The sequence below is a fragment of the Anolis sagrei genome, chromosome 3 (genome assembly GCF_037176765.1).
Source record: "Anolis sagrei isolate rAnoSag1 chromosome 3, rAnoSag1.mat, whole genome shotgun sequence".
NCBI classification, from domain to species: Eukaryota; Metazoa; Chordata; class Lepidosauria; order Squamata; family Dactyloidae; genus Anolis; species Anolis sagrei.
The window spans coordinates 27,992,922-28,018,213 of NC_090023.1; the positions used below are offsets into that span (position 1 = coordinate 27,992,922).

Consider the following 25,292-nt stretch of genomic DNA (forward strand, 5'->3'; position numbering starts at 1 on the left):
CTAATACAGTTTTTTTACGTGTTAATATTGGACAATGTCCTTTTTTACAGGGATCAGGACCACCTCCTTCCCCAACACCAAATAAAGAAATGAAAAACAAAGCAGTGCTTTGCAAGCCTCTGACAATGACAAAAGCAACATACTGCAAACCCCACATGCAAACTAAATCTAGTCAAACAGGTAATTTTTAAAAAACAGCACCTTTTGTCAGAATATAACTTTTTTCTGTTTCGTAGTACTCTTTCAGTGTTTCTATATGAAAGTTTATTGTCTTTCATTATAGATGACGGCTGGGAAAAAGAATATGTCCCTGTGCCTATACCAGTACCTGTATACGTACCTGTTCCTATGCACATGTGTAGTCAAAATGTTCCCGTTCCTACAACAGTTCCTGTCCCAGTAAGTCTTATTTCAATATTGATTTTACCATTTGTTGCATTTTATATTCCTTAAACTCACCTATTTTATGCCATAATGTTCATATAAAACTGCTGTGTAAAGCTGAAGTTCTTCTACTTCAGTTTTGTTGGAAAAGTTGAATCTCTTACTAAGCTAGGCTGTTGGCTACAAAAAGAAATACAAGGTAAATGGGAAAGTATACTTTGCTATGCAATGGAAACATATTAACTCACATGTACCATAAACACCACTATGTCTAAAATGAGATCGACATGCACAATTTACAAATTCTCTATCCTTTTTCAGTTACATATGAATTGGTTATTTCTTCCACCCACCTAATACTTCATGCATACTTAAAAAATTCTGTTAGACTTCGCTGAAAGTTTACTTAATTAATTTATTGACCATAGTTGTATCCCACCTTTCTCAACCCCGAAGGGGTCTCATGGTGGCTTTACAAAGGCAACAATTCAGTGTCGCATGTATACATACATCCGTGAATAAATGAAACATTAAAACCAACCAATTAAAACATAATATTAAAACAACAATTAAAATCACATAATCCAGGTCATATTCCAGGGCCAGTTCAGGTCAGCATTATTTAATTTCTACTCATTTTGCCCTCTGAAATGCTTGTTTTTGATTGTACTTCATCATTAGGAAAGTTAATGATTTATATCATTCCTACATAGGTCCCTGTTCCGGTTTTTCTGCCAACCACATTAGAAACCAGTGAGAAGATACTTGAAGCAATAGAAGAATTAAAGAATAAAGTCCCTCCCAATTCTGAAAAAGAGTCTGGTGATTCAGTGGTCATCCCAGAAGAAATTCCTGAGACCACTGAGATAGTAGAAGCTGTAGAACTCGAAAGTATGTCCTAACAATTTTTATTGAAATTGAATCAGACTAGTATTGGTGGATTCCCACGTGTTGAAGTCTAGTGTGGTTTATGATAGACTGTGTGGTGTAATGGTTGATGGTTGGACTAGGACTCTGGGAGCCCAGGGTTTGAATTTTTCTCAACTGTGGAAACCTGGTGGGTGACATATCACATTCTAAAATAATAAGTATTTGGCGTTTTATGGTAAATAGGAAATATATCTTTCCCACCCTAGGCTCCTAGTCCAACCAGGTTCAGTAAGAGTTTTTCACTTGATCATTTCAATAGCACCACATCTGATTTTTAAAAAACAGCAAAGTTTAGGACTAGGTTGCAGTATGGGTCAGGCTGCAACCTGAATTCATTGCTAAGAAGGTTGATCTACTGCATATACAAAAAGTGAACAATAGGTCACATGGGTTGCTGTGAGTTTTCTGGGTGTATGACTATGTTCCAGAAGCATTCTCTCCTGACATTTTGCCCACATCTATGACAGGCATCCTCAGAGGTTGTGAAGTCTGTTGGAAACTAGTCAGGTGAGGTTTATATCTCTGTGGAATGTCCAAGTTGGGAGAAAGATCTCTTGTCTGCTTGAGGGAAGTGTGAATGGTGCAGTTGGCCACCTTGATTAGCATCGAATGGCCTTGCAGCTTCAAAGCCTGTCTGGTTGCTGCCTGGAGGATCCTTTGTTGGGACATGTTAGCTGGCTCTGATTGATTCTTGTCTGGAATTCCCCTGTTTTTTTAGTGTTGTTCTTTATTTACTGTCCTGATTTTAGAGTTTTTAAAATACTGGTAGCCAGATTTTGTTCATTTTCACAGTCCCTTTCTGTTGAAATTGTCCACATGCTTGTGGATTTCAATGGCTTCTCTGTGTACTCAGTGATTCTGGCCATGAAAGCTTTCAACAACACAATAGGTCATAAGGTACTGGCAGTTGTGCAGATGCTCTGACAGGAGGACAGAGGAGAGGGAGTGCACATATACAGGCTTCCCTAGATGACATCTCTAGCCATGCTGCTTTCCTGAGTCTTATACTATGATAGTCACTATCTGTTTTCTCAAAGTCCTGTGGAACAAAGTCAGTTGTTTATGGAACCAAAACTTTTTCATGTTTTGTAATGCTGTATCTATTGGTGGTAGAAAGTAAGATAAAGCTGTTCAGGCTCCAGAAACTGGAATGGGGTGTATTGGTTGGGAGATTCCAGTAGTTGCTCTGGTCCTTCTTTACATGTTCATGTAAACTTGTCTGCCTTAGTGTTTCTTTGGCTCATAAGTAAATAACATTGGAATTTGGCCTTTCTTTAATTTTAGGTGAAGTAATTGAGACAGAGGTGCTTCCTTCTGAGACGGAAACGCAAACATGCTTGCCTGATGTTCCATATGACCCAGACCTTGATATTGAGGTTGATTTTCCTAGAGGTTTGTACATTAAGTTTTAAAACAAAGAGTGTGACTGTTGGTATGGTACACAAATTGCTTTCTGTGACTGGTCTCCTCTTTCTGGGAAATTTATATTGGAGCATTTGTTTTTATTAATATATTATAGTTAACTTTATGTATATATCCCACCTTTTCCCAAGAATGGGGCTCAAAGGAATTTGCATATTTAAAAGGTTACAATGAAAAGCACATCTTAAACTATGTAGGGCTCTTTAGGTCCCAACCATCTCTTTTGAATTGTGCCTGGAAATAGGCTGTCAGCTAACCGAGCTGTTGGAGCAGGGGAGTTGTATGATCCCTATAACTAGCTCAAATGAAGTAACTCTAACTTAACGCCGTTTTCTATCTGAGGCTTCAAAATTGGGAGCAATTCTATATTTAAAAGTGGTGAGGGTGATAGGAATGTAAATATCTTGCCATATTAGACCAAGGGCAAGATGGATGGATGTTATCCTTGAAGTGATTGGCTTGACCTTGAAGGCGCTGGGGGTGGTGAAAGCCAACAGGGAGCATTGGCATGAGCTTCTTCATGAGGTCACAAAGAGTCAAAAGTGGCTGAAGGAACATCAGACCAGTAAATCCTGGTTCAGGATACTTTAAAAGTTTGGTACTTTAAAAGTTTCCAAGTATGCCATGATATCTTTCTCTGGTATAGAGTAGAAATCCACATAAAGTAGGTTCTCCCATTGCTGCCCAGATTAGGGCAGGGAATCTTGAGACCATCGATTTCTGTAATACAGTGTTCCCTCACTACTTCATAGTTCACTTTTTGTGGACTCACTGTTTCACAGATTTTTGAAAATATTAATATAAAATATTTACAACCAGTGGAGGCTAGGGACCCCGAAAGTGCGGCGGCCTGAGGTGCGGTGGGGAAGGCTTGCCTACCTGGCCTGCTGCTGCCTGCATAGCTCCTGAGGCTCTGCTGGGGTCTGTGAAGGCCAGGGAGGCAGGCATCCTTGGGATGGGCCGGGAGGCGGGTAAGGAAGCATGGGTAAGAAAATAATATATAAAATATATACAATAATGTATACATATTAAAATTAATATGGCATCCCTACTTCACGGATTTTCACTTATTGTGGGTGGTCCTGGAGCGATAAGTGAGGGAATATTGTATTTCGTAATCATAAGTATACCGTGTTCCCTTGCTACTTCACAGTTTGCTTTTCGCAGACTTGCTGTTTCACGGGTTTTAGCCTCCCAGTTTATGAATGGTTGCCGTTGCCCAGAACGGTGTTGTAATCCTGCCTCCTGGGAATGATGGATTGTGGAAGGGGGTTTCACTGTCCTCCTTGGGAGAGAGGCAGCCAATCAAGAGAGATTGCAAAGCAAAGCAGAGATAGCTAGCAAAAAAAAAAAGTGTGCAGTGCCTTTAAATCTCTCCTCGCTTCTGGCTCACTCTCTGAACTCGATATACATATATAGCGTCCCTACTTTATGGATTTTCATTTTTCGCGGATGGTCCTGGAATGTAACACCCGTGATAAGTGAGGGAACACTGTATTGCCTTTGATTTTGGATACAGTAGAATCTTGCTTATCCAACATAAATGGGCCAGCAGAACGTTGGATAAGCGAAAATGTTGGATAATAAGGAAGGATTGAGGAAAAGCCTATGAAATGTCAAATTAGATTACGGTTTACAAATTAAGCACCAAGACATCATGTTTTACAACAATTCTACATAAAAAGCAGTTCAATGCATGGTAACATTATGTAGCAATTTCTGTATTTACAAATTTAGCACCAAATCATTGCTATGTACTGAAACAGCTGTGGATCCGGGCAGGAGGCCGACTGTATTGGATAATACAGAACGTTGGATGAGCGAAGGTTGGATAAGCAAAACTCTACTGTATTTTAGTTTACTTTATTAATTTTATTTTTACTGTTATGTTCATGCATGAATTATATGCAAAATATATTTAACTGTATATTATATCTCAATCAGTTAAATGCACCTGATGAGATAATTGCAGACTGTAGGTTGGTTAAATATTTCTTATGGGAATTACATTCTAATTTATGTGCAGCAACAGAGGAACTTGAAACGGAAAATGAATTCTTGCTGCCACCTGTCTTTGGTGAAGAGTACGAGGAACAGCCAAGACCTCGAGTTAAAAAGAAGGTATTTCTTATTTATGTATTTTAAAATTAAAATGTATTTTAATGAGCATGGACCTTTGATCAACAGCCATTGCCATATTTTATTGATTCTATTGCTCCTGTTAATTTTACATGTCTGGTTTAAAATGTGTTAATGGTTTTAATGTTGATATATTGTATTTTACATGCTGTATGGCACCGTTGTGTGCTATTCGTTAGCCATCCCGAGTGCCTATTGGAGATGGTGGTGGGGTATCAATAAAGTTGTATTATTGTTAAAAATCAAGAGCTGTTAGGCTCAAAAATAACCCTCACTTGGGGGTGATTCCACAAAAATATAGCAGAGTGCCAGAAGCACAGTTCATAACCACCAGAAGCTTACGTGTAGAGAGCAAGGATTAATTTCCATTCAGCAGGATGGAACAGGATTGCAGATCCACAACTTCATAGGATCAAAAATAATATGTTTATTAAAGTCAAAAGAAATCCATTCTGGATAGGAAGGGTTCTTGGGGCTAACTAACTTCACTGAGCTATCTTCTAAGGAAAAGGAAAAATAACAAAATAGCATCCATGAATCTACATCTTGCCTGGAGAATGGCAAGATGCCTCCTCACTCAAGGAGAACAAAAGAAGAGAGAGAGAGAGAGAGAGAGAGAGAGAGGTCAAAATGTAGGATTGACGACATGGCCTCACCAAGGCAATAAAAATACTTTTAAAGAGGAAATTACATCTTCCTGAAGATACCACGTTGCTAAGTATTCAAAAGTGGAGGAGATAGCGGCATGCAGGATGAGTAAGACAACTCCACTTCTAAGCCCCTTCTTGAGATAGGAATTCAAAGGGGACTCGGGGAAGGAATCCCTCATTCTAATTATTTAGGCTTGTGTAGTCAGGGTTGAAACCCTATCATTCTTAGTATTACTATTAGTATCATTATTACTGATGTCCAGAGACATACAGAGACCATAAAACCATGGGCTGAATTTACATTGGTTCTTGGGATGCTGTTGCTCAACACTGGCAGTTTCTTCTATATCTTATTCCTTCCTGTCACTCCTGCATTTTTACTTCTATTTACATTTCTGGCTTCCTGTGTAAGTCTAGAAATTTTAGTTTAAAAAATCAACCTGAAAAACCTGCATTGATTTATACACGCGTCAGTGTACATACTGTACATTAAATATTGTCAACAAGGAAACCATCCCCTTCTTTGAGTAGTGGGAAAACTTAAAAGAAGCACTGACTCTCCTGCTGCCTTTTCTGCAGTGGTTCTCAACCTGTGGGTCCCCAGGTGTTTTTTTTTGCAGAAATCCCAACTAGTCACCCAACTGTTAGCATTTCTGGGAGTTGAAGGCCAAAATATCTGGGAACCTACAGGTTGAGAACCACTGCTACTGTCTCCCTTGTGGCACAGCTGCTGAACCTTTTGAATGCCTGGGCAGGAAAATGGCAGCAATGGTGGCCAGGAGCAGTTGCTCAAGGCAACACTGTTGCTTTTCCCTCTCTTCTGAATGACCCTGATTCACCTTCGGGTCATATCAAAATCCATAATTTTGGCCCTCAAACCTGTCCTCAGCTTACACATGAGAATAGCAGAGTGTATATAGTGACTCAGATTTTTCAACTTTCTGTATACATTATGTCTCTTCCTATGTTTATCTTTTCTGTGTTTTTATTTGTCTACTGTATTCTATTAATACATTTGCATTTCAGTCGGGAAAATTACGTTTGGTATTAAATTCAGGGAGACATCTATTTAACTTTCCAGTTTAATGTATCAGCATCTGTGTAATCAGCTCTGCAACTCGCTTTTTAAACTTTTTTTTCAATTCTTGTACATGTGTAACCTATCAACAGCTTGACATAATTATTTGGATCTTTCAAAATAGAAAGCTAACCTTTTATCTTTCTAGAAATGGTTTTGTCAAGTGTAAAAAGGACGTATAAGTAATCGTTGTATTATTAATGTATAAGTAATCGTTTTATTATTATTATTTACTGCATAATTAAGGCAATTCTTTGACTATAGTGCAGAACAGTTTTTGAAAGAGGTAATAGTATAAGGAACTCATCATATCATTTGAGCTCAGTGAAGCACAAGTATTACTTTGGTCTTTACAAATCTTCTGAGTAGTTAGTGTTGTTGTTGTTCATTCGTTCAGTCGTCTCCGACTCTTCGTGACCTCGTGGACCAGCCCACGCCAGAGCTCCCTGTCGGCCGTCACCACCCCCAGCTCCTTCAAGGTCAGTCCAGTCACTTCAAGGATGCCATCCATCCATCTTGCCCTAGGTCGGCCCCTCTTCCTTTTGCCTTCCACTTTCCCCAGCATAATTGTTTTCTCTAGGCTTTGCTGTCTCCTCATGATGTGGCCAAAGTACTTCAACTTTGTCTCTAGTATCCTTCCTTCCAGTGAGCAGACGGGTTTTATTTCCTGGAGGATGGACTGGTTGGATCTTCTCGCAGTCCAAGGCACTCTCAGCACTTTCCTCCAGCACCACAGCTCAAAAGCATCGATCTTCCTTCGCTCAGCCTTCCCTATGGTCCAGCTCTCACATCCGTAGGTTACTACAGGGAATACCATGGCTTTGACTAGGCGGATCTTTGTTGCCAGTCTGATGTCTCTACTCTTTACTATTTTATCGAGACTGGACATTGCTCTCCTCCCAAGAAGTAAGCGTCTTCTGATTTCCTGGCCACAGTCTGCATCTGCAGTAATCTTTGCACCTAGAAATACAAAGTCTGTCACGGCCTCCACATTTTCTCCCTCTATTTTCCAGTTGTCAATCATTCTTGTTGCCATAATCTTGGTTTTTTTGACGTTCAGCTGCAACCCGGCTTTTGTGCTTTCTTCTTTCACCTTGATTAGAAGGCTCCTCAGCCTTAGTAGTTAGTAGTTATGCTTTACTTGCTTTCATCTATCCATAGTAGAGTGTAGAATTACTAATTGTTAAGTTCCATGTTAATAAGCAGTGATATTTACAGGTCTGTTTTCTTGGCAGGGAGCGAAGAGAAAAGTAGTGTCTGAATACCACTCTCAGGACGATAGCTCTGAGAATTCAGAGTGCAGTTTCCCCTTCAAGTATGCGTATGGTGTAAATGCATGGAAACACTGGGTAAAAACTAGAAATCTAGATGAAGATCTGCCAGTATTAGATGAGCTGAAATCAAGTAAGTATTTCCTAATTGGTTATAAGTCTTTCGGTCTAAAACAGGCAGTGAGTGTGCGTTAGTAGATGTTTTGAACTGGGAGGTATATTTGAATGACATGGTCTTACTAAGATGGCATCGGGCAAGTCACTCCCACTTCTATAGCCTGATGAATGAAATGGGTTGCCTCAATTAGAAGTACAGTAGATATTGAAGTTTTAGAGTTTTAGTGAAAAGCTCTCTCTGTTCTTTGTATCTGGGACTGTCTTTTATGGTAGTATTTGTAATTTCTCTGTACGTATTGTTACTTTTATTCTTTAGGCTTCTGTTAGATGCTTTATTTTATTAGAAAGGGCTTGCTTTTTTCATGATGGCCCTCTGTTTTGCTCTGCAGCAAAGACAGTGAAATTGAAAGAAGATATTACATCACATACTCCTGCTGAGCTAAACTTTGGGTTGGCACATTTTGTTAATGAAATCCGAAGACCAAATGGAGAAAACTATGCACCTGACAGTATCTATTATCTGTGTCTTGGGATTCAGGAGGTTTGTAATAAAATAGAGATGTAATCTTTATGGGAGAAGACAGGGATGGGCAACTTTGGTGGTTATGAGGGAAAAATTCTGGCCCTGGGCTTTCCAGGTGCCACATGGACTGCTGTAAGTTTTCTTAAAATAGGGAGCGGGATTTGGAAATGTACAGGAGTCCATTTCTGGTTTTGGGAGACAAGTATTTCTATGCTGAAGAGTATCAGAGGGAAGGAGACTGTGACCTATTAAAAAAGCGAATTGCTACTTTTGGGAACTTTTTGCCATGGAAAAAAAAGCCAAGGGTTTCAGAGGACGCAAAAACAGTGTTGGGGACAAATGTAATCCTGGGAGTGCACCTGGATAGATTTTCTGATTTGTGTTTTTAATTAAAAGTATAGAATGTGCTATGTAGTGATCATTACTTCTAATAAATTGGAGAAAGAACATAGAGGAAATTTTTGCTCCCTTTTGTATGACATTAGAATCTGAATCTTCCACTGAAGTTGAATGGTAGAAAAATTAGGACAGATAAAAAAATCACACAACATATCATATATACTAGAGTATAAGGCGGCCCAAATATAAGCCGAGACACCTAATTTTACCACAAAAACTGGGAAAACATATTGACTCAAGTATAAGCTGGGAAGTGCAGCAGCTACTGGTAAATTTCAAAATAAAAATAGACATTAATAAAATTACATTAATTGATGCATCAGTAGGTTAAATGTTTTTGAATATTTACATAAGACTGTAAATTTAAGATAAGTCTATCCAACTCTGATTAAACCTATATTCTATCCCTCAACGTAAATGGGCTTACGTACCCTTCCAATAATAATAAAGAAAATAATATAATAAATGTAATAATAATAATAGTAGTAGTAGTAGTAGTAGTAGAGTAATATAATGGAAATGTAATAACTAATAATAGAGTAAAATAATAATAATAATAATAATAATAATAATAACAGAGTAAAATAATAAATAACTTTGACCCAAGTATAAGCCGGGGGGGATCAGCCTAAAGGGCTGAAAAACTCGGGTTATACTCAAATATATATGTTAATTAGATGGTGGAGTTCCCTACTTCAGAATATACTTCTATTGCTAACTGTGATATCTTTAGAATGTGATATACACATGCATAGAAGATAAGGCTATTGAGCATTATGGATATTTCTTCTGTCCTGGGCCTCTCTGTGTCAGTTTCTGGGGAGCGCACTCATGTTCTACCCGTGGGCAACTGGTTGGTCATACTTGAAGCATAATTCTGCAGTAAAGAGCCATTTAGTATTATTCTTCTTGCCTTCTCAATAACAAATGCTGGTTGGTTTCTGAACAAACCAGTGTCAAAGCATTAATCTTGATGCTGTTCTTCTTGAGGGATCCTACAAATATGCAGAAGGAGTTACAGGAAACCTTGCCCCTGTTCTTTGAAGAGAAGCAACTGTTGGATTATTGGATCAAAACTTTATGGTTCATGGAAGAACATTCTATGAATGGAAATACACCTTGACTGCTAATTATTTTCCACTTCACAAGCCTGAAAAGAGTTGATAAACAGAGGCACAGCTGTTATCTCGCCAGTGAAATGCTGTCATATGTGGGATGCCTTAGTTTCGTGAAGAGAGAAAACAATTCTAGAAGATGTTTGTATTTTTGTTTGTTTGTATATTAAATATTGTGCTTTTCTTTTTCTGCAGTATCTAAATGGAAGCAATAGAAAAGATAATATCTTTTTGGATCCCAATTATCAAACATTTGAGCAGGAAATTAATAAAATACTCAGAAGCTGGCAACCAAGCATACTTCCAGATGGTAACTTTTCTTGTCTCTGTCATTTTTGTCTCTTCTTTTTGACCTTATGTTCCTTACCTATGAATTGTATTGTGATTGTAGATATATGTAACATTCAATTAATGTGTCAAAAGATCTATCTATGTTGTGAGAGGATGTACAAGTTAATTTACTTTAACCTATTTCTTAGGTTTTTGTGAAGGAAGCTCCCAAGGTAGTTACCATTTCCCTATCACCCCAGACAAGTCAGGAATTCTATGATCCAGAATTTCTGTTCTTGGAGCTAATAGTTCCTCCCTTCCAGAACACAGCGTTCTACTAGGACAGAACTTGTATTCTTCCCCATTGCTCTCATCCTTAATCATTCCTGTGGCTTTTTGTCAAACTTTTCTTTCTTTCTTTCTTTCTTTCTTTCTTTCTTTCTTTCTCTCTCTCTCTCTCTTTCTTCCTTTCTTTTTTTTTTGGCAGTGCTTATTTTAATGTTTATAGCCTAACTAGCAGTCCCTGCCACGCATTGCTGTGGCCAGCCTTCCCTCCCTCCTTTTCTCCTTTCTTTCTCTCCTTCCTTCCCTTTTTTTCTTTCCCTTCCTCTTTCTCCTTCTCTACCTACTTTTGGTCTTCAGCTCCCAGCAGTCTTTCTGATCGATCTACCTACCTACCTACCTACCCATCTCTATCCTATCTCTGGAGGATTGCTGGGAGTTGCAGTCTAGGAATAGAAAATTTGAAATATGCAGGAATTAGTATGCTCTCAAAGAAATCCAAGGATAAGAAAGCTTGCAGCTTGGAAGCAGTGCATTTGGATCATCCTCCTCTCCTAAAGGGCATGGACTAGGTGATGCTGGGAGCTGTAGTCCAGAAGAGAGTGTGGATATGCTATTGCGTGTGTGTGTGGTTTGTTTGTTTTTTGTTCTTTTGGCTGGAGGAGTCGTTTTTGCACATGCGCTGTAACATCTTTTTGATTTTTGGGCTTTTTAAGTCCCTTCCTCTGTCTTTTCCAGTGTTTTTATGAGTGAAGGTCATTCATTGGCCTGATAGGTGTATTGTGTCTAAATTTGGTGTCGGTTCATTCAGTGGTTTTTGAGTTATGTTAATCCCACAAATGAACATTACATTTTTCTTTATATAGATGGGGAGGGGGTTCTCTCCACCCATCTCTAACCATCTGTGTTTTTTTTTTTACTTCATCTTTTTCTCTTTATTATGATGAAATTAACTTAATATTGATTTGGGTAATCTAACAAAGCAGGGAATTAATGTATTTTGACTCAGATAAGACTGATAAAGAAGACCATTCACAAGTAAACTGTAAATCTTGGCGAGACAGTTGCAACCTTATTTAAGTGCTTTGTCTCCACAATACCAGAACAGCAGGTTAATCACCAAGCTGCAATAAATCTTGCCAACTGGAAGATTGATAGTTTGAAGTCCAGGTCAGGGTGAGCTTCTAACCTTTAGCCCAGCTTCTGCCTACCTAGCAGTTGGAAAACAAATATGTGTAGATAAATAAGAACTGCATTAAAGCGGGGAGGTATCAGTTTCTATCAGTAAAAAGGAGGAATTTACGAACAAAGAAAGCTCTTTGGGAGGGAGATGGAGCGACAGGACCCCCTGGTGGCCGGAACCGAGCACAGCCTCCAAAGATGCTGAAAGATGAGAAAGCCTATATATACCTCTTCTATCTGTTGTCTGCCTTGTCGTTGTATAGTTGGCATTGATTGTTTGCCATTTATATGTTCTGTGATCCGCCCGGAGTCCCCTTCAGGGTGATTAGGGTAGAATATAAATACTATAAATAAATAAACAAACTCTCGGGAGATCCAGTGCACACTGACAATCATGCTGATTGGGATTCAAGCCCTGTCATACAAATAGCACTTGCTATCATTAATAGTTGGGAATGTTTCTATTTCAAGACACCACATTGTTCTCAGTGTAGAGATAGTACCTATTTTGAGTGGCACTTTGAAGAGAGAGGGGAGTTAATTGTATCTGAAAATATGGAGTACATACACCAAGGAAAAACATACCCACAAACAGTGAGTTGATGTTTTAAGTAGACTCAGAGAATGCTATTAGGACCAGGTAGGACATTTTCAGAGAAGTAGCAGAGTTGCAGAAAAAAGAGCAAAGAGGGAGAGAAAGGAAAAAATGTGGCAGCACTTCAAAGACTAACCCTTTATTGAACTTTCATAAATCTCTTTGATGCAGCCCACTCAGTACTGCAGCCCATGCAAAAATAAAAACCAGTAGTCCCAAAGCTGCTGTCAGATTTCATTTCTCTCTCCTTTCCTCATCTTTACATGGTTGGAAGGGTAATTGCTGTTTTAAGATAGTTTTAACAATTGTTTTTAAAGTTGATATAACTGATTTTATTGTTTGTGTGTATCTATACTTTGTTTTATGTTTATGAATGTTTGCCATATATATGTTGTGCTCCTCCCTGAGTCTCCTTTGGGGTTGAGAAGGGTGGAATATAAATGTTTTAAATCAGTGGATCTCAACCTGTGGGTCCCCAGGTGTTTTGGCCTACAATTCCCAGAAATCCCAGCCAGTTTACCAGCTGTTAGGATTTCTGGGAGTGGAAGGCCAAAACATATGGGGACCCACAGGTTGAGAGCCACTGCTTTAAATAAACAACAATAAATAATTCTGCTACTTTATTTCCACATGCCACCAAGAATTAAAGTATGTTATTGGGCCACAACACTTTTCCTGGCCACAAGAGGGTGCCAGTTACCTGCATTCCTTGTTACAGCCAAAACTGCAGTTTCTTACCTGTTTCCTCACTAGTCAGATGTTGAGGTTTCTAGAATGACATAATGTATGCTGCTTGCAGGATCAGACTTTTGTCTAAGGAATGATGAAAGATATATTTGAAATTCCATAGTCTTCATTTTCTCTGCCTCCTGAAATAATATTGTATTTCTCAGGTCTTTGCATAATCCATTTGTTTCCATCAATTCTGCCAGGGTGCATCTGCATTGCAGAATAAATGCAGTTTGACATCGCACACACAGAAGCACATACACAAACTTAGATTGCTATGATTTGTCTAATTTATAAAGTATTGAGTGGTTTCCGGGCTTGTATAATTGGCCTTTCTTTCTCCTTCCAGGATCAATATTTTCTCGAGTGGAAGAAGATTATCTATGGAGGATAAAACAGCTAGGATCCCATTCTCCAGTTGCTCTTCTAAATACACTGCTCTACTTCAACACTAAGTATTTTGGCCTGAAAACGGTGGAACAACACTTAAGACTTTCCTTCGCCACAGTTTATAGACATTGGAAACAAAATCCTTTAACAATGGAAAGCAAAGCTTATCTTAGATATCAGGTTTCTTCCTTATGTGGAACAGACAGTGAAGGTACTATGATATTAAATGTAATTATTTTGGTCAATTGAAAAGCCAGTGGCCTTCTTGGTTAGTATCCAGTAGAGTCGGGCCAGCTGACCCGATGCTCACCAGCTGTTTTGGATTAAAGAATTCTGCTCTTCGGAGCCATCTTTGTGAAACACAGAGAGGTTTTCCCATTAAATCAGTGGTTCTCAACCTGGGGTCCCCAGATGTTTTTGGCCTACAACTCCCAGAAATCCCAGCCAGTTGACCAGCTGTTAGGATTTCTGGGAGTTGAAGGCCAAAAACATCTGGGGACCCCTGGTTGAGAACCACTGCATTAAATGATTGTATCTTTCCTAAAGGAGGAGCCTGACATAGAAACTAAACAAGACTCTTGTATTCCTGTTGTATCTTCTAACACTTTTTGTCATAACTGGGAAATGTTCTTCATCAATATCATAGTCTTTTTTCTTATTTACTGTATACACTCGAGTATAAGCCTAGTTTTTCAGGACCTTTTTAGGCTGAAAAAGCTGCCCTTGGCTTATTCTCGAGTCAAAGTTATTTATTATCTTATTCTATTATTGGTATTATTACATTTACATTATTTTACTCTATTAATATTTTTTTACATTTATTTTACTCTATTATTATTATTATTATTACATTTATTATTTTACTTTCTTGTTACTGCATTTATTATTTTACTCTATTATTGGCATTATTACATTTGCATTATTTTACTCTATTATTATTTTATTACATTTATTTTTACTCTATTTTTGTTATTATTATATTTATTATTTTACTTTATTGTTGATTACATTTATTATTTTACTTTCTTTATTATTATTGGAAGGATACGTAAGCACATTTACACTGAAAAAGGTTAGAATAATGGTTTAATCAAAGTTGGTCAGTTTTATTTTAAATTACAGTTTTATGTAAATATTGAAAAACGTTTAACCTACTGTTTCCTCAATTCATGTAATTTTATTGATATCTATATTTATTTTGTATTACCAGTAGCTGCTGCATTTCCCACCCTCGACTTATACTCGAGTCAATACGTTTTCCCATTTTTTGGTGGTAAAATTAGGGGCCTTGGTTTATATGTGGGTTGGCTTATGCTCGAGTATATACGGTAATTTGAAGCCCGCTAAATTTCCGAATTCTTCTATCTTTTCAATCCACTTAGCAATACTTTCGAGGGGGTCATCTGTTATACAAATTATGTCATCTGAGAAAGCATGAAGTTTATAAGATTTTTTTTCTTACACTGACCCCTCTGCTAAGAGTACAGATGAACCAAAGAACTGTGTTATATAATATGATTAACTTATTAACTGCTAGTCATCCCCTGCCACGCATTGCTGTGGCTCACATGGGGGTTCTGTGTGGGAGGTTTGGCCCACTTCTATTGTTGGTGGGGTTCGGAATGCTCTGTGATTGTAGGTTAACTATAAATCCCAGTTCAATTCCATCATTGGTGGGGTTCAGAATGCTCTTTGATTGTATGTGAACTATAAATCCCAGCAACTACATCTCCCAAATGACAAAATCATTTTTTTTTTAGTGAAGGACATAAATTAGGTTGTTAGATGTATCATGTCCAAATTGGTGTCAATTCCCCCAGTGGTTTTTGAGTTCTGTGAATACCACAAACGAATATTACATTTACATATATATAGTGACAACTGGCAGCAGTTCTCCATGACTTTCCAAGAATTCGTTCTTGGGTCTGTCTGGATTGAACTGTGGATCTCCTTCCAAGGGACTCGGGGTGGTTCACAAAACACTCAAAGGTGCAAACGCACAAAATACAAGTGCATAAACAATAACCCAAAAGCAATAACAACAACGTAACTTCATAAAACCCTACTGGTTGAATCAATAAAATGCAACAGTAGCTGCAGGTATAAAACAACTGCAATCAATAACAGTCTCATAAAGTACAAGGTGAAATAATCTCTGGGTCCTTCGACTGAGCTATAGCTTTTTTTCAAGGCTATAGCAGAACAGTTATAGTTAAAAGATTGGACTTCTTGGTTTCCTTTAAAGTAACTTGATTGTGTTTTTCCTTTTCAATTTTACTCCACCATTGTCTGTTACATCAAATCCCATTCTTCTCCATTTTTAACACTGAATAATTACAAGTGATCCAAGGAGCTTTTCTTTGGCAGCTTGTTTGTTTCTGGGGTGGGTCAGTACTCTGTCCCCTTACCGTGATTGGAGCAAAAACAGAGAAGGAAACATAGGATTCCTTAGTTCAAGTACAACATACACTGTCCCAAGAGAGAAGAGAAGGCACCTACCAGACCTATCCTGCTAACTTGCCGAAACTGCATCTCTATAATTTCCAAGCCTGATAGTTGTGCATCAGAGAGAATTTAACTACTGGTAACTGTTTTAGTTTTAATGGAAGTTTGATTTAAATAATGACTTTCTTGATTTGTTTTACATGAAAAAATAATGACTTATTTGATCCAGATAGCCCTAATGTATTTTTTCACATAACTGCTCACCAAGGACAAAATCCACATTTTTTCTCAAGTTAGGAGCGAATTCAGAAACTGCAAGTCACTTCTGGTGTGAAAGAATTGACTGTTTGCATCCTGTGGGAGGTTTCTCTCATGTCCCCGCATGATAAGCTGGAGCTGACAGAGGGAGCTCACCCCACTCCCCAGATTTGAACCGTTGACCTTTTGGTCAGCAGTCCTGCCGGCACAAGGGTTTAACCAACAGGGGCTCTGACAAAAAAATCCATATGTGTTTAGCTAGTAAGTTCTTTTATTGCCTGTTGACACATCTTTTTGTGAAGGCAAAGTTTTCATTCATGGAGGAGATGGAGTATTCTTCATGTTCAGGTTATAGTGTTTTATCTTACTGGACACCTGGGCCTGAAATCTTTACTATTAACTGTCTCACTATACAAATTTTGCATGATTAAGTCCTTGGAAGAATACTTTGTCCTTTAAAAAAAAGAAAATAAAGACCCCCACATTGCTCTTGTAACAACGCTTGGAACTTTACAGAATTTCATCCTTTGGCTTACATTCCTTTCAGTCTGTAATACTATGACCAGAATTCTGTTATGGATATATGTGTCCCTTTTGCATGTGGATGTCCCTTTTTGGATGTTGCAGTGATTAGTATTCCCTTCCTCCTCTGCAATGTCCAAGCACCTCCCAACTGATTTATTGCCTGAAATTCAAATTTATTCTGAGATTCCGGGTGTGCAGGCATGGTCAGAAAAAAATCTGATCACCTCTACAAAGCCAGATACACAATGATATAACAACAACAGCAGCAGCAGCAGCAGCAACAACTTTATTTTTGTACCCCGCCTCCATATCCCCAAAGGGACTCAGGATGGCTTACATGAGGGCAAGCCCGAGATTCAACATAGTTAAAATATAACAACAAAATTCATACATTTCATCAGTATAAAAACAACCATGCATAATACAATACATAGCGAACCTCTAACAACCTTCAGTGGTCTGAGTAGTGTACAGTTCTGAGCTCGGGTGAGAGGCTGGTGCAAATCACTTGCAATGGGTATGGCTGATGGATAAAGTGCTGAAGGCAGATGGCAAGATTAGAACCTGGGGGGTAATGTAAGGAGAGCACTATGTCTCTAAAAAGAAACAGTGGTAATGTGCAAGATCTAATTATGGATCAAATTGGGGGGCAGAATTATTTGGGGAACTATCTAGTCGAAGGCACAGTGGAACATCCACATTTTTAGTTCTTTTTTAAAGGTAGGCAGAGTGGGTGCCAGTCTAATCTCCCTGGGGAGAGAGTTCCAGAGCCGGGGGGACCACCACCGAGTAGGCTCTCTCTCTCGTCCCTACCAACTGCGCGGTTGACAGGGTTGGGAGCGAGAGGAGGGCCTCCCCAGAAGATCTTAGAGATCGCATAAGTTCGTCAGGGAAGATGCTTTCATGAAGATAAGCAGGTCCTGAACCGTATAGGGCAGGCACCCTCAAACTGCGGCCCTCCAGCTGTTTTGGCCTCCCAACTCCCAGAATTCCTGTCCATGGAACAAGCTGGCTAGGGCTTCTGGAAGTTGGAGACCCAAACAGCTGAAGAGCCACAATTTGAGGATGCTTGGTGTAGGGCTTTATAGATTATAGCCTGCACCTTGAATTAAGACCAGAAACTTATTGGCAGCCAATGAAGCTGTTTGAAGGGGGGGGGGGGGGAGGTGGTTGACCGCTCCTTATAATTCACTCCAGTTATCAACCTGAATATTGTTGATGACAACAATACTCAGATCTACTAGGGTCCTTAAGGGATCTCAGCCCTTTGTAATCACTGTTATGGAGAGGTAATTTCAAAGCAATAAAATAAGAGTTTGGGGTGGCTTTGCAGCAAGTCAGTTTGAGAGGATATGGCTCAGTGAAACATAATTCCCCATCCAGGTATTTATGCTATGTTGAGATTAGATTGAGGCCTACATTTCTTTCATAATATTCTTCCATTATTTTCTGTTTTAGAAGATAAAATTACTGCAGGAAAGAGGAAGCATGAAGATGATGAGCCAGTATTTGAACAAATTGAAAACACAGCAGATCCCTCTAGATGTCCTGTGAAAATGTTTGAATGCTACTTATCTAAGAGGTATTTATCTCTTAATAGCTTCCCTTGGGTATTAATAGAAAAATTTTGGACTTTGGTCAGAAAAAAAAATACTTGAGAGACAAAATGTAGATTTTCTTTATTAACATGCTCGATAACAATCATAGTTAATAGTGAATGTAATGTTTAAAAATATTTCAATGTGTTTTAAATTCTAGTTCAAAGTGTCTATTTTAATTGTCCACTGTTTTAAGGCATCAAATCGTTGTCTATGTGTAAAGCCGTCTTGATTCCCCTCTGGGGTTGAGAAAGACAGGGTATAAATGTGGGTGGTGGTGATGATGTTGATGATGTTGATGATGATGATATTTAGTAGCCACCCATCTCTGTTGCCTTCTTTCCTAAAGTAGCTGTATATCAGCTTTGCAAACACATACAAGCTGGCACAGACTTTTTGGTTCTGCATCTCTGGGCCACACCATCAATTTGTGAAACCACAGATAATGCTTCATTTGACTCATTTTTATTAAGTTTTCAAACTTAGTATGCTTCCAGCTGACTCCAAGGAGAGGAATTACTCTTCTATAAAGCCAGTAGGGGGAGTACTGGCCATAGTGTATTGGGGAGTTTATAGTGACTTTAGTACTTTTAAGAGAACATATAGAAATTCATTATTAGCACACTCTATGTTTTGATCATTCATAGGTTTTTGGGTGCCATCTCATACCTAGGAGTAAGCACTATGAAATTCAGTGGCACATACTTTTCAGCAAAGATGTATAAGTGTTATGATCTCACTACTTCTGAGGATGCCTGCCATAGAAACAGGCGAAACGCCAACAACCCACTGTTATGAATAACTTTTCTTATACTTTAAAACATAGGTTCTTTTTCTTTCAATTTTCCAGTAAGAAAGGGTATCAAAACATTTACCCATTTAGACAAAGAACTACTTTGGACATACAGACATATAGATGTTATGTAACTACACTGGGTTCACAGCCTACAGTTACATTGGCTAACAAGCAAACAAAGGAAGGGATTACATTTTTACTCAACATTCACACACATATAAACATGCATACATTACCATCCTCATGCATATATCACCATTCTTCCTCCTGCTGTCAGACCCTGCTTCCCTGCAGCCTCCTTAACTTCAAAACTTCTAAAATGCATCCTTTCCCTAAGTACAATGTCAAGGATCAGATCTCTGTTTTCCATACAGTAGACTCCAAAACACACTCCTTCCTCTTCCCTTGAGAAAAAGAGCCCTAAGTGTGCAGAATCCTGGTTTCCCATTGGAGATCTGACACTCCATAGGCCATCTCTGTCCTTCCCATGGAGTAGAGGGGTTGGTGAGCAGCTCTGCTATCTGTCACACTTGAGAATTATTAGATTGAGTCTTTTATAGAAATACTTTGCTGATGTCCCAAAGTTGTAAATTACTGATAGATGTCTTCTCATCCTGACATAGATGTTGATCTTCAGGTAATGAACCATTGTGTTTTGGGTTTGACTTGAAAGAGCATTGTCTTTGACTAATGTAAACAGAGATCATTTCCTTTAGAGTTAATCCAGTTTCTGGTCAGCAAATGTTGACAAATGTAAACAGATGTAAACATTTCTCTTATCAGTGTCACAGTTCTGATCATAGTTTACTAGCCAGGTCTACCATTTCAGTTCTCATTAGCAGCTTTTAATTACAGTTCAGCAAGCAGGCAATTAGTCATTTTAGAATTGTGTCTTCAGACCCATTTAGGTCTCATTCATTCATTCCTTTCATATTTATTTATTTATTTCATATATTTATATCCCGCCCTTCTCCCCACAAGGGGGACTCAGCGTGGCTTCACATGAGCATCAGAGGATGCTAACAGCATAAATACCATAAAAATTGCAATTCACAATAACATCATTTTAAAACATTATACAACATCACCTGTAAAATGTAACAATAAATTAATAGATTAACGTGACAGTAAAACTAAGCCAAGCCGGGAGAATCTATATCGCAAAATCCAAATTTCCTTTTCCTATTGCCGCTGGCCTCTAATCGAACTCCTGGCCCCAGAACCAGGTCTTCAGTTGTCTTCTAAAGGACAGGAGGGAGGTAACCAACCTGATATCTTTAGGGAGAGAGTTCCACAGACGGGGGGCCACTGCCAAGAAGGCCCTGTCTCTCATCCCCACCAACTGCGTTTGCGAGAGTGGTGGGATCGAGAGCAGGGCCTCTCCTGATGATCTTAATCTTTGTGATGGTTCATAGCAGGAGATACATTCGGACAGGTAATCTGGGCCAGGTTAAAACCAGCACTTTGAATTGTGCCCGGAAGCTAATCGGCAGCCAGTGGAGCTGGCGCAATAGAGGAGTGGTACGCTCCCTGTACTCTGCTCCAGTTAACAACCTGGCTGCCGACCGCTGGACTAATTGGAGCTTCCGAGAAGTTTTCAAAGGCAGCCCCACGTAGAAAGCGTTGCAGTAGTCTATTCGGGATGTAACCAGAGCGTGGACCACCGTACCGTACCATACTGTATGGCATGGACCACCATACAGTTCCATTCATAGCCACACATATCATATCCACATTTATCAAATCTGCACATTATATTTCTTCACATATTATATCCCTGTTTACGTACCAGACTTAAATTTGGTGGCTTTTAGTTCAGTGGTTCCCAACCTTTGGGCCTCCAAGTGTTTTGGACGTTAACTCCCAGAAATCCCAGCCAGCTTGCCAGCTGTTAGGAACTGTGGGAGCTGAAGTCCAAAACACCTGGAGGCCCAAAGGTTGGGAACCACTGCTTTAGTAGATGGTTTGTGATCCTTATCCTTGAATAGAAGTTGAACAAAATATTACACTGCTATTTTACATTTATGACTTTTCATAATGTGAGTTATGAATATTACTAACATTTTGCCTTTCTTGCTGTGAGGTCACCTTTTCATTTGGCGGTTGATCTTGTGTTCTAATGCATTTATAAGTTGGTGTGGTTAAAAACTATAAATTGAATATCTGTATAAATGTATGTGCAAATTCTTTGTTGACACTTGTGCTATTCTAACATTTCCTCTTCCCTTGCAGCCCACCAAATCTCGGCCAGAGAACGGATGTGTTCTACTTGCAGCCAGCCTGCCCGGTTTCCTCAGACAGCCCAGTCTGGTACACCCCCACCTCAGTGGATCGCAATACTTTGGAAAACATGCTTGTACGGGTTCTTTTAGTAAAAGATATTTATGATAAAGACAATTACGAACTGGATGAAGACATAGATTAAACGCTTCCCAAACTCTTCATGGAAAATAAAAGAAAACACAACAGCATTAGTATCCAAGCTGCTAGATTTTTATCATTGGGGAGGGGGGAGAGACATTTCAAGTTTACTCTTCGTTTAACATGTTTTGTAGCAGTGTACCCTCAGCTGGGTATTACCATGTAAATAATCTGTGAGCGAAAGTGGCCATTATTCTGCATAGTGGTTTTAGGATTCTTAACACACACACACATACATTCATTTTTTAATTATTATTTATTTGGTTAGGTATGTTTGTAACTTTTTACATTGCAAAATATGAATGAAGATGTGCCATGTGTAATTTCTTTTTTGGGGGGAAAGGGTCATAGTAAGCACCATCCCTTTTGCACAACTTCACTGTTGCAGAGCTTCTTTGAAAGAGAGTCGGGGATTTTAATGGGTTCTGAAACCAGGTAGTTGTGTATGGGTAGCACTACTAAAGTTTAGAACTTGCTGTGTCTTTCAGAATTTTTTAAATAAATTGTAAACTAATAGGTTTTTTACTCTTTAGTTACTGAAGCCTTATGAGGTTATGTAGAGAGGTTCCATCTTATGTACCAAAAAATAGACAAAAGAGAATGCTGTCAATATTGATGTACTGTAATGTGAATCTATACTGGTGAAATGAATTTTTGTTGCCCTTATTAAAAACCTTAGTACCCTTTCCTTATTTGTGACTCTGAATTTACCCTGATCAATAAAAGTGTTTGTCATTTGGTGGCACACGTTGACAATATGTAAGAACATTGAGACATTTCGTTGTCACTGGACAGTGTAAAATGCAGCAACATGACCTTTTAATTTTACTGAATCTTTTAGTATTTTCTGTTTTTAGAAGGTTTTTTTTGCGGTACTACACAAATTCTCAGGGCAATTTACACAAGAATAAGTATGACACATGCACTATAATTAAAAGCACAGAATAGCAGATTACAAATTGTAGCAATTCAAATAAAATCAGTGGTTCCCAACCTGTGGTCCATGGACCACCAGTGGTCCACAAGAAGGAAAATATGGTCCACAGTCTAACCATTACTACACTGTTGCCTCAAAAGCACGTGGCAACAAGAACGACTGGTCTCGTGAAACCCTCTTATAGTGCTGAGGCAACGAGGATGTCGGGAGGAGAGAAGCTGACTACACACAAAAGATTACTACTACTGCATCAGCTCTACATTATTAAATATGGTTTTTCTGTAGGCTAGCAGATGGCGACTACTGGATGGCATATGTTATGTATCAGAAAATAGAGCTGATGTGGTCTGTCCAATGCAGTTTTCTGAATCAGCACCCCAAATAACCAAACCGAAACTAAAGTTGACCAAAAGCTGATTCGTAACCCTTTTGGTACTAATGTTGGAGAGTGGTACTTGGTCAAAAAAAGATTGGGAACCACTGAATTAAATAGACTAACAATTTGAAATCTAGAGAAAAGACACTTTGTTGCTGAAAAAAATAGTAATGTAAGACATCAGGTAAGCCCTGTTAGCAAATACATAATTGGGGCAATCCTGCAGACAGTTGTAAACGAAGATATCTTCTGAGCATAGTAAACAGATGTTGCATAATGTACATGTATTGGACTGGATGGCCCTTGTGGTCTCTTGCAACTCATGAGTCTGTGATATACTGTGTTTCAAAATCTTTTTATTTAGGTCTTTTGGAACATGTATTTGCAAATCAGTTTTGTTCAATCTTTATAATGGATGAGTTAAATCATGGAAAATTCCTTATGCAAGTTATGTAGATCGCTCTTGCATTCCACTTTTTATGCAGTTTACAACAACTCCATTTTGAGTCTCACCTTGCATTACTAATAGAAAACACTTGCATTTTCAAAGGCATGCATGTGGCAGTTTTAAGTTCTGTTTGTCTCTTTTCACACTGCAATCCCATTCTGGAGGGTTGCCCACCACTGAAGCACAATTCTTCAAGCAGCATGTGGCGATGGGGCAGAGAGGGAGTGAAGCCCTGCCACATACTGCATCTGCTGAAATGTGTGCAATGGTCGATTTTGCTGTAAGTAGAAGTACCTGTCTCCTGCTGTCCCCTCTTACATTTATTTTCCTGCATACTTCCTCCAGAGTAAAAGAAAAGGAGTGTAAATGATGGGACCGAGCTAGTGGTAAAATAATCTTGCTGATGTTCCTAATTCAATAAATCCTAAAAGGATTACTAAACTGGGTTGTTGTGAGTTTTCCGGCCTGTATGGCCATGTTCCAGAAGCATTCTCTCCTGACGTTTTGCCCATATCTATGGCAGGCATCCTCAGAGGTCATGAGGTCTGTTGGAAACTAGGAAAATGTAGTTTATATATCTGTGAAATGTCCAGGTGGGAGAAAGAACTCTTCTCTGTTGTCTAGCATTTGTCCCTGTTGAACTTCATTTTCTTAGTTTTGGCCCATCTCTCTAAGCGGTTAAGATCGTTTTGAATTCTGCTCCTGTCTTCTGGAGTATTGGCCATCCCTCCCAATTTGGTGTCGTGTGCAAAATTGATGATCATACCTTTGAGGGCCATACTCTGAGGAGATGAATATGCTGAACTGCTCAGTGTAGGCTGTTGAGGCAAGAAGCACTCAAATACTTCTACATCATTTGAAGTCTTCTCACAATAAATAAAGTGGCAAATGCAACAATTATTTCTATAGCATAACTACTTCACTAGATACTCTTGTGAAATTGTGCTGCAAGACATCAGTATAGAGATGATGCATAAAATACAAGTTTTTAAAGTTGCCCTTTATCCCATATTTCTACTGTTATATATAATGTGCTTGATTAACACTTTTATTTATTTATTTATATTTATTTTATAAAGCTTCCAAGTTTGTGACCTTCACTAACATCTGAAGTTACACTGTTGCCTTTTTAAAAATAAAATATATCAAAATCATGCAGAATCTTCTTTGCTAGAACCTCCTTTCCAATGGAATAAAATCCACAGGTTTCTATGAGAGTGTTTCAATCACTCCTGTGTTTAACAGTGTAATACAGTGGGGGGATATTTGCTTGTGTTCCTTAGAAACTGCTTGCATACAGTATACTTCAAAAGCAGTTCAGTAGACCTGTCCTGGAAAATCACCATATGATTCAATGCATTCTATCTTGTGTTTTAGATGTAGGGATACAGCATTTTGAAGACACACTGTATAAAGCAATGCTACTGATCTCATAGTCTCTCTCTCCTATACATTTTGTGTCAGAAATGACTTGAGAAATTGCAAGTTGCTTATGGTATGAGGGAATTGGCCGTCTGCAAGGACGTTGCCCAGGGGACATCTGGACGTTTTGATGTTTTACTATCCTTGTGGGAGGCTTCTTTCATGTCCCTCCATGGGGAGCCGGAGCTGACAGCGGGAGCTCATTCGCGCTCCATGGATTCGAACCTGCAACATGTCAGTCTTCAGTTCTGCCGGCACAAGGGTTTAACCCATTGCGCCACCGGGGCAATTGGGTTATATTAGATTGTATTGGATAGGCCACATCAGCTCTAGTTTCTGATACAGAACATATGTATGCCATCCCATAGTCACCATCTGCTCGCCCACAGAAACCATATTTAATAAGCCTTGGCACTATAAAAGGGCTTCACAAGACCAGTTGCTCTCATTGCAACGGTGTGGTACAGACCATATTTTAGTTCTTGCGGACAACTGGTGGTCCACGGACCACAGGTTGGGATCCACTGCTCTAGGCCAAACAACCCTAAACACCACCATCTGTCTTCATAGGTGAGTAGCACCATTATGTT

The 25,292-nt window shown here is 38.9% G+C and overlaps 1 protein-coding gene across 4 annotated transcripts in view; it reads left to right on the forward strand.

Moving 5' to 3' along the window:
- Positions 1-22,211, forward strand: part of ZMYM2 (zinc finger MYM-type containing 2) — a 90,446-nt gene extending 68,235 nt beyond the window's left edge. For all 4 annotated transcript variants that reach the window (XM_067466562.1, XM_060770963.2, XM_067466564.1 and 1 more), the window contains 11 exons: positions 51-180; positions 284-399; positions 1,098-1,275; positions 2,599-2,706; positions 4,763-4,857; positions 7,839-8,007; positions 8,381-8,532; positions 10,224-10,338; positions 13,436-13,687; positions 18,163-18,286; positions 21,331-22,211. In XM_067466562.1, the coding sequence (XP_067322663.1) occupies positions 51-180; positions 284-399; positions 1,098-1,275; positions 2,599-2,706; positions 4,763-4,857; positions 7,839-8,007; positions 8,381-8,532; positions 10,224-10,338; positions 13,436-13,687; positions 18,163-18,286; positions 21,331-21,523 (1,632 nt within the window). In that variant the 3' untranslated portion in view covers positions 21,524-22,211. The remainder of the gene's footprint in view (positions 1-50; positions 181-283; positions 400-1,097; positions 1,276-2,598; positions 2,707-4,762; positions 4,858-7,838; positions 8,008-8,380; positions 8,533-10,223; positions 10,339-13,435; positions 13,688-18,162; positions 18,287-21,330) is intronic.
- The last annotated feature ends 3,081 nt before the right edge of the window (positions 22,212-25,292 follow it).